General features: G+C 42.7%; 1 protein-coding gene across 1 annotated transcript; it reads left to right on the top strand.

Moving 5' to 3' along the window:
• Positions 1–61: 61 nt before the first annotated feature.
• Spt5 (Transcription elongation factor subunit Spt5) lies at positions 62–8,752 on the top strand. Its single transcript, XM_034968208.2, has 8 exons — positions 62–470; positions 1,086–1,164; positions 2,428–2,559; positions 3,473–5,511; positions 5,927–6,197; positions 6,443–6,631; positions 6,950–7,117; positions 7,565–8,752. The coding sequence occupies exons 1-8, from the start codon at positions 232–234 to the stop codon at positions 7,697–7,699; spliced, it is 3,252 nt and encodes a 1,083-aa protein (XP_034824099.1). The 5' UTR covers positions 62–231; the 3' UTR covers positions 7,700–8,752.
• The last annotated feature ends 1,430 nt before the right edge of the window (positions 8,753–10,182 follow it).

Raw genomic sequence — 10,182 nt, 5'->3', positions numbered from 1 at the left:
TCTGTGCATGTCACGGTTGTCACCATATGTAAAAAGTACTCTGTGGTTGTCACCCATTTGTCACGTTTGTTTGAGACGGAGTAAATGTGTTCTGTGTTGAGACGTTTGCTATTTATCGACGTTTCCCTGATTTCGATGAAAATTATATTTTGTTTAAAAAATATTGGCTTGCTACAATTACATAATAAACACCTATGTTAATCTAAACTAAAGTGAGGTGCAGTAGTGACCATGTCGGACTCGGAGGCCAGTGTTTATTCAGGCAGCGGTTCAGACGCGGGCAGTGTTGCATCGAATCGTTCAAGACGAAGCGCTGCTTCCAACCGTTCTGCTAGGTCGGCTTCTCGTTCCCGATCGCGATCGCAGTCAGGGAGTCGAGCCAGTCGGAGCCGAAGCCCCTCGAGATCACCCTCCAGGTCGCGATCTCGATCTCGATCCAAATCCAAATCTCGGTCACGATCTCGCTCCAGGTAATCAACTAATTAACGAAGCATAGAATTCTTTCATAGCACGTTTCCTATAGGTATCTATATAACCAGGATATTATACTGTTTTTTGAGTAAGTACTCTTATTAAGTAATTTAGGCCATTTATTTTTATACTATTCTTATTTAGAAAGCTGGTGTAAAATAACCTCACTAAAATTATGCATTTGCATTTGATAAAATAGAATATTATTTTTCGATAAGGAAAGAATGTGTTCCCTCATAGTTTTAGCAATATTTTGTCACCTATTTTCATCTCATGGCAAAGACTAGAGGTAACAGGAGCAAGATAAGACAGGAAATCTGCTTTTTGTTTCATATAAAGCTATTTGTGCAATGTAATGCTATTATGCAGGTTATGCAACAGACAGAAAGACTTTCACTTTTAGGTGTATTTTCGGCGATTGCCCTGTGGTTAAGATGTCAGCCTCATATTTAGGAGATCCACGGTTTTATTCCGATGTCTAACTTTTCAAGTCATATGTTTTAAGCAATTAAATACCACTGACAGACACCACACTCTACGAAGCAGAAATCTCTTTCTAAAGTTCGGTGTGCAATATTTACTGCTAGTACCTGTAATTATCTGTATTATAACAGGAGTGGATCGGTTGCATCCAACGCCAGTCGCAACAAAGATGACGAAGCAAAAGAAGCCTCCGCGGATGAGGAAGTCGAGGTATTTCACTAGTCTTAAGCTTATCTTAATAAACATGAACTGGTTATCAGTTATTATTGTAAGTTGTTTGGGTTCAATTGTTTTTACTTATCATTACATAAATAATAGATATATAAAATGCATTCAATATATTATATTCAAAACTATAATAGTGTCTGCAACTTCATCCATGTGTAATCACATCAGATGAATACTTGCATTTTATAATATACTAGCTTATGCTCGCGACTTCGTCCGCGTGGACTACAAAATTTCAAAACCCTATTTCACCCCCTTAGGAGTAGAATTTTCAAAAATCCTTTCTTAGCGGATGCCTACGTCATAATAGCTATCTGCATGCCAAATTTCAGCCCGATCCGTCCAGTAGTTTGAGCTGTGCGTTGATAGATCAGTCAGTCAGTCAGTCAGTCAGTCAGTCACCTTTTCCTTTTATATATATATATATATATATAGATAAACTTATGCTCGCGACTTCGTCCACGTGGACTACACAAATTTCAAACCCCTATTTCACCCCCTTAGAGTTTGAATTTTCAAAAATACTTTCTTAGCGGATGCCTACGTCATAATAGCTATCTGCATGCCAAATTTCAGCTCGATCCGTTCAGTAGTCTGAGCTGTGCGTTGATAGATCAGTCAGTCATATATATATATATATATATATATATATATATATATATATATATATATATATATATAAGACTGCTTTTCTACCAGAAACGTGTTATATCCGCCTGTTTGGAATATACTGTTAGCATTAGTGGAAACACTCACATAGTTTCATAGCTTAGCTGTTGACCTCAGCATAACTGTGTGGCACATCCCTGGTGGAAAAGGAGCCTTAAAGTAGATAACATGTAAATGCCATTTATTTATACAGAAAATGTAAAGTAAAAAAGTTTTCTTATCACTAACTTATGCCCTTAGCTTCACCTATATGAATTTCAGGTCAAATTGTATCTCAGGTTTTTGACATAGTGTTGTCTATGGTTATCATTGCAAGGAGTATAGGTAAGCCCCGCAAATTGCTAAAGCGCGTGGCCGCCATTTTAGTGACGTCAGCACTAGACTGAAGTGTTCCGCTGATAGTATATTTTTATTTCGGCTGACGTCAAAATGACGTGATTTCGATGTTAATGAGACATGGTTCCAGCGCAATAGCAATTCGCGGGACTTATAACTGTGTTGCAATCTGCACAGCACACCACCTCCATAATATTCTTGTGTTAATGTTGGTTATAGCAGAGCCATTGTATTCCATAGGATGAACAAGAGCCAGAAGGTGAGGACCTGGTGGACTCGGAGGAGTACGACGAGGACGAGGAGGAGGAGCGCAGGAGGAAGAAGCGCAAGAAAGACAGCCGATACGGAGGCTTCATTATTGATGAGGCTGAGGTAACATTTTGCTCACCTAAGAGGTTTTATTAGAATATAATGATTTCTATTCTATTCTGTTTTATTCAAATAAATTTTTACAAATGATTTTGGATTGTCAAGTGGATGAATCTATTACTTTATTGATACCGCGCCGCGACTTCGTTCGCGTGGATTTAGGTTTTTCTAAAAATCCTGTGGGAACTCTTTGATTATCTGGGATAAAAAGTTACCTATGTCACTCTTCAGGTCCTTAGCTATATCCATGCAAAAAACCGGCCAAGTGCGAGTCAGGCTCGCACAATGAGGGTTCCGTACTACAGTCGTATTTTTTCGACATTTTGCACGATAATTCAAAAACCATGATGCATAAAAATAAATAAAAATCTGTTTTAGAATGTACAGGTGAAGACCTTTCATATGATACCCCACTTGATATAGTCACTCACTTCGAAAGTTGAAAATACTAATTATTAGTTCATGACCACAATTTAATTTTTTTTTGTGTGATCTAAACCTAAATTCACGGTTTTCAGATTTTTCCCCAAATGTCACCTATAAGATCTACCTACCTGCCAAATTTCATGATTCTAGGTCAACGGGAAGTACCCTGTAGGTTTCTTGACAGACAGACAACAAAGTGATCCTATAAGGGTTCTGTTTTTCCTTTTGAGGTACGGAACCCTAAAAATAACGCAGATCCGTTGCTCTGTATGATTGAAAGATAAACACATTTTCGCATTTACTAAAAATAAATAAATAAATAAATTTAAATAATTTTTTTTTTATTCATGTAAACTTTTTACAAGTGTTTATGAATAGTCAGGTAGTTTTAATTTACCATATTAGTATGATACAATTCAACAAAGTAATGGATACACATTTCTGATCGAATGAACTTGAATCCAATTGTTTACTTTTTGTTCTAATCAAGGTTGATGACGAAGTTGACGAAGATGACGAGTGGGAGGAAGGCGCCCAGGAAATGGGCATCGTGGGCAATGAAGTTGATGAAATAGGTCCCACTGCTAGAGAAATAGAAGGACGACGCAGAGGAACCAACCTCTGGGACTCGCAGAAAGAAGAAGAAATTGAAGAATATCTGAGGAATAAGTATGCAGATGAATCCGCCGCGCTTAGACATTTTGGTGAAGGTGGCGAGGAAATGTCCGATGAAATCACGCAACAAACCCTACTCCCAGGCATTAAAGACCCCAATCTATGGATGGTTAAATGCAGAATTGGAGAAGAAAAATCTACAGTGTTACTTCTTATGAGAAAGTACATAACATACCAGAACTCTCCAGAACCATTCCAAATCAAATCAGTTGTAGCACCGGAGGGGGTCAAAGGCTACATTTATATCGAAGCATACAAACAGACGCACGTTAAAGCTATTATAGAAAACGTTGGGAATCTAAGAATGGGGATATGGAAACAAGAGATGGTACCTATTAAAGAAATGACAGATGTTTTAAGAGTAGTTAAAGAACAGACAGGTTTGAAACCGAAGCAATGGGTCAGACTAAAGAGAGGACTTTACAAAGACGATATCGCCCAAGTCGATTATGTGGACTTAGCACAAAATCAAGTACATTTGAAATTACTACCTAGAATCGATTACACGAGACTGAGAGGAGCTCTAAGAACTGTTCAAAGTGAGAGTGAAGCAGCTAAACGTAAGAAGAAACGCAGGCCGGCAGCGAAACCGTTCGACCCTGAAGCTATTAGAGCTATCGGTGGTGAAGTTACTTCTGATGGTGACTTTTTAATATTCGAAGGCAACAGATACTCCAGAAAAGGTTTCTTGTACAAGAACTTTACTATGTCAGCAATTTTAGCTGAGGGAGTTAAACCTACTTTGACAGAGTTAGAAAGATTTGAAGAACAACCGGAAGGGATTGACATAGAACTCGCGGCTCCTGCTAAAGATGATCCGACGAGCTTGCACTCATTCTCTATGGGTGATAACGTTGAAGTATGTTCAGGTGATCTGGCTAACTTACAAGCGAGAATTATCGCCATAGATGGATCCATGATCACCGTTATGCCAAAGCATGATGCTTTAAAAGACCCTCTCGTCTTCAAACCAAACGAGTTAAGGAAATACTTCAAGCAGGGTGATCACGTTAAAGTTTTAGCGGGTCGATATGAAGGCGATACAGGCTTAATAGTCAGAGTTGAACCTCACAGAGTTGTGCTGGTTTCTGATTTAACTATGCACGAATTAGAGGTTTTGCCGAGAGACTTACAATTATGTTCTGATATGGCGACGGGAGTTGACTCTCTGGGGCAGTTCCAATGGGGTGACATGGTGCAACTCGATCCCCAAACGGTCGGAGTAATCGTTCGATTGGAAAAAGAAAATTTCCACGTTCTCGGCATGCAGGGAAAAGTTATCGAATGTAAACCGCAAGCGTTACAGAAACGTCGCGAAAATCGCTTCACCATGGCTCTGGATTCCGAGCAAAATACCATACAGAAGAAAGACATAGTGAAAGTCATAGACGGACCTCACGCAGGTCGTGAAGGAGAGATAAAACATTTGTACAGAAACTTTGCGTTTCTGCAGTCAAGAATGTACTTGGATAATGGTGGAATTTTCGTTTGTAAGACGCGTCATTTGCAATTGGCTGGAGGTGCCAAGAATAATGCTACTACTAATGGTTTGGCTCTAGGGTTCATGTCGCCGAGGATACAGTCTCCGATGCATCCTTCGGGAAGAGGGACACCTAGGGGTCGTGGTGGGAGAGGGGGTAGAGGGGGGATGGTGGCTCGCGACCGGGAGTTTATTGGGCAAACGATCAAGATCACCGGTGGGCCGTACAAGGGGAACGTGGGGATAGTGCGGGACGCGAACGTCAGCACTGCGCGGGTGGAGCTGCACACGGCGTGTCAGACGATATCGGTGGACCGCGGGCACATCGCCGCCGCCGGGGGACCCACTGGAGCCGTGCGGGGAGGCGCTTCCAGGCGAGTTGTTAACTGCATTACACTTGTGTATTATTTAGAAATATTTCTTTTGTAGACTTGATAATTTGTAAATGATAAGACTTAAAGGAGTATTAGGAGTACTCGGAAATTACCTCTTCAAGATTTGCTTGATTATTAATTTAAAGATATGTTTTATTTAAAATTATTAGCTAATTTGTTGTGCATCGGAAATATTTGTGCACCTCGACAAAATGCGCTTCCTCTTCTTCTGACTTCGTACTTCACCGCGTCTTGCCGCGATAGTAGTTAACGTACCCGGCAAAACCGGGGTGAAATGTGACACAGGGCGGCAAAGCGCCAGCTTTCGGAGCGCCTGTAGAAAGCTTGAATTTATCAACTGCATTAAATTCAAGTTTCGTAAACATAGTTGTAACTAAACATGTGTATATTACAGCTACGGTCGCACCCCCAACCCTCGCGCGGGTGCAAACACCCCTACATACCGCGAGGCAGGCTTCAAGACGCCCCTCCAAGGCGCCGCCACACCAGTCTACGAAGCTGGGAGCCGGACTCCTCATTACGGCGCCTCCACCCCGGCGCACGATGGCAGCCGAACCCCAGCGCACCCTGCTTGGGACGCAGCCGCCCACACCCCACGCCCAGACCTGGACATGGGGCTGGGCTTGCCTGGATCACCGCCGGCGTACGACTCTGCATACTCACAGGTAACGACTGACGCTTGTAAAGTTAGTTTTGTGCTCCTCAAAACGTGGTACCATTATCTGCGTACATTTCTATAATCGAACCTCTCCTAGACATATATCTTCGCTAATATGCTAGTAAAGTTACAGCGGTAAGAATTGATACCTACTTACTTCTGAAATACAAGTTTGGCGCGCCGACATAGGTATATTTCTTGGGTCACGTGAACAAGTGAGCGCGACCTGCTAAAGCTCAGTGTTCCCCACAGGGCCCGTTCACGCCTCAGACGCCGGGCACGATGTACGGCTCGGACCACACGTACAGCCCGTACCGGCCCAGCCCCAGCCCCGGCACGTACGGGCCCGGCTACCTGGGTACGCCGAGCCCCGCGCCCTACTCGCCGCGCTCGCCCTACACCGCCGATGAGGACGCCGACTGGCACACGCCGGATTTAGAGGTGACAAAAGTTTTTTTTTTTAAATATTGTTTTACTTGACTGTCCAAAAAAGGACTTTAATGTTTTCGATGTTCATGTATGTATGCATGTGCGTTTCTTTGTTCCACCAGTTCTTAATGCCTGAACAGATTTGGATGCATCGAGTATCGTTCAAATTCTTATATCAACTCGAGTGACACTGGCCATAATTAAATAAAAACCAATGTCAAATGTGAAAAAGGGTTTCGAAGATTTTTGTATGGAGCGCCTGGCCAGCCGCCATTTTTTTTTTTCAAAATTAGTACAATGAATTTCCATTGCTGAGTGTGAATTTTTTAGGTCCGCGTGCGCGCAAACGCCGAGCCGTCCCTGCGCGGTCAGACGGGCGCGCTGCGCGGAGTGTCGGGCACGTCGTGCACCGTGCTGCTGTCGCAGGAGGACCGCGTCCTCAACATCCCCTCGCATCTGCTGGAGCCCGTCGTGCCGCAGAGCGGGGACCGCGTCAAGGTAATGCTTTAAACACAAGTCGGTTGACAAGAGCTCGCATGTTCACAGAACTCATACAAACGCAATTATTTATGTATAGACTAGCGCTTAACTGCAATCAGACTGCGGCAAGTTTCTTGTTACAGGTTTCTTGACAGACACGACAGACAGAGAACGAAGTGGTTCCTATAAGGATTCCTTTTTTAGGGTTCCGTAGCCGAATGGCAAAAAACGGAACCCTTATAGATTCGTCATGTCTGTCTGTCCGTCTGTCTGCCCGTCCGTATGTCACAGCCACTTTTTTCCTAAACTATAAGAGCTAAAATGTCGATAAAATACGATTGTAGTACGGAACCCTCAGTGCGCGAGTCTGAATGCACACTTGGCCGGTTTTTCCTTTTATGGTACAGAATAGGAAAAAGTCAACTTTTCTAGAAGTTGACATATAAAGCTATGCCTATGTTGCAGGTGATAGCGGGCGAGGACCGCGAGGCGGTGGGGCAGCTGATCTCCATCGAGAACCAGGAAGGGCTGGTCAAGTTCGGCACCGACGACATCAAGATCATGCAGCTGCGGCACCTCTGCAAGATGGCCGCCGCATAAGACTCCCGCCTACCACTGACAGCACTGAGGATATAATCACACGGATTATTTATACACTAGCTGATAATCGCGACCTCGTTCGCGCGGATTTAGGTTTTAAAAATCCCTTAGGAACTCTTTCATTTTCTGGGATAAAAAGTAGCCTATGACACTCTCCAGGTCTTTAACTTTTCCCATGCCAAAAATCACGTTCGCGACGTGATTGAAAGATAAACCAATAAACCAACAAACAAACGCACTTTCGCATTTATAATAAGGGTACTGAATGAACACAAGAGCGGACGCGTTAGAACCCGAATAAACTAAAAACTGGAACTGAAACCTACTGAGACTAGAATTAAAACCTACTGTGACTACAATAAAAACCTACTGGAACTAGATCTAAAATCTACCCAGTGAAATAAAATTTAATAATAATCATGGCATTAATTGCAAAAATATCGCAATATAAGGGCTTGAAATTTGTGTAGTCCACGCGGACGAAATCGTGGGCATAAGCTAGTTAGTGTACTATAAAGTACAGTACGCAGCAGAAAGTAATGTACATCGGCCTTTAGAATGACGTTTCGGCTTTGTAGAGCGTTGTCTCTGTCACTCATACCTATGTGACGTTTTGTCGGTCTCAACGACAGTGGCAATGCTCTACAAACGCTACCTCTTTCTAAAGGTAATCTATCTATTGAAAATATTCCAATTTTATGGTAATTAATTAATAATTACAAACAGATCTCTTATATCCCTGGAAATATTTAGACATTGGAGGTACTGCATGCTAACTTTGTTTGTATATGTTGATCAGTTCATTGTTATAAGTCCCGCAAATTGCTAATGCGCGTGGCCGCCATTTTACTGACGTAGCACTAGACTGAAGTTTCGAGCTGATGGTATATTTTTACTTAAATATACGTGACGATGATAACGAGACATGGTTCCAGCGCAGTAGCAATTTGCGGGACTTATACAGAGTTTATTTTATTTTAGAGTCATCAATGAATTCACATAAGTTATGTGCAAGTGTTCTTTTATCCAAATAAAAGCTATTTTGAAAATTAATGTTGTATCGTTTCATTTTTTCCTATTCATGAAAAATACTTAGAAGTAGGTTGTAATTATTATAGGTACTACACTCGGCGTCAAAAAAATCGCACCTTTCAAAAAATCTACTTCAAACAATTTTAAACCTTATTTGACATCAATAATGAGGGTCATGTTGGGTATCATTTGAAAGGGGATGAAATGGAGAGCACAAAAACAATTCAATTAATTATTTTTCTTTTATTGGAACAGCACAAAAAAAGAAGTTTATGAAACAGTAAAAATCCTTAATTAAGCCTTAATTTAAAACAGATTAATTATACAAAAAAGAATACAAAAAATGATCTTAAAAATAATCTAAAATCTAGTGCTACCCCCCCTTGCCCTGATGACGGCTTCCATACGATCCCTCATGGATCTTATCAATTTTAAAATGTCTTCTTGAGGGATAGTGTTCCATTCCTCAATAACAGTATCTTTGAGTTCCTGGAGAGTCGTAGGAGCGGGATCACGAGACCGAACCTTGCGTTTTAAATGGTCCCATAGGTGCTCAATCGGGTTCAGGTCTGGACTTCTTGCTGGCCAGTGCATGACAGAGATCCCAACCTCTTGAAGGTACTCGCGCACAATAATTGCAGTGTGAGCGCGAGCGTTGTCGTGCATCAACATGAACCCCTCGCCAACAAAACTGGCATAGGGGACCACATGTTCTTCCAGGATCTCTGTGATGTACCGGTGAGCAGTCAGTGACCCTTGCCCGCGAGCACCTCGAGCCCGGGAGACGCAAACAAGGTCGGTTTTGCCGTCGGCAGACATGCCGCCCCAGAACATACAAGAACCGCCTCCATATTCCACCGTCTCCTGGATGCAGGCTTGGGCGAATCGTTCACCCTGTCTTCTGTACACTCTTTTGCGTCTGTCGTTGCAGAAAAGGCACACTCTCGTCTCGTCTGAGAAGAGAACAGCTTTCCATTGTTCGAGGGTCCAATTGACGTGTTCGCGAGCGAATTGCAAGCGGGCTCGCCGATGCTCTGCGGTCAATTTGGGACCCGTAGCAGCTTTTCGCGCCGCTATTTTCTTCTCCCTCAGTCTTCGTCTAACCGTAGACACACTCACAGTTCTTCTGTTAGTTGTCTGGAGCTGCTGTCGCAACTCAACAGCATTTAAGAACCGATTTCTCAAAGACGTCACTACGATGAATCGGTCGTCTCTCTCCGAGGTGCAGCGACGTCTACCAGACCCATGTCTTCGGACGAAGCCACCGGTCTCCAGGAAACGCTGGTACACTCTTCGAACCGAAAAACGGCTCAAGTTGAGTTGCCGAGCGACATCACACTGCCGCATGCCTGATTGCAGTAGTGCAATCACTTGGGCGGCCTCATCAATAGTGGTATCCATCTTCAAAGGTATTTTTCTTGGGAATGAGCTTCTCGTGTGTCCACTTCAAC

This window comes from Maniola hyperantus, chromosome 1 (genome assembly GCF_902806685.2).
Source record: "Maniola hyperantus chromosome 1, iAphHyp1.2, whole genome shotgun sequence".
Lineage (NCBI taxonomy): Eukaryota > Metazoa > Arthropoda > Insecta > Lepidoptera > Nymphalidae > Maniola > Maniola hyperantus.
The sequence above is the reverse complement of the archived record's forward strand: the minus strand, read 5'-3'. Positions and strand labels throughout refer to the sequence as shown.

Bases quoted from the DNA above. Each gene is read 5' to 3' on its own strand.
- Spt5 (XM_034968208.2), top strand. From the start codon at position 232: ATGTCGGACTCGGAGGCCAGTGTTTATTCAGGCAGCGGTTCAGACGCG. The intron at 5,512-5,926 runs GCGAGTTGTTAA...TGTATATTACAG, and splicing joins GTGCGGGGAGGCGCTTCCAG to CTACGGTCGCACCCCCAACC. The intron at 6,198-6,442 runs GTAACGACTGAC...TGTTCCCCACAG, and splicing joins ACGACTCTGCATACTCACAG to GGCCCGTTCACGCCTCAGAC.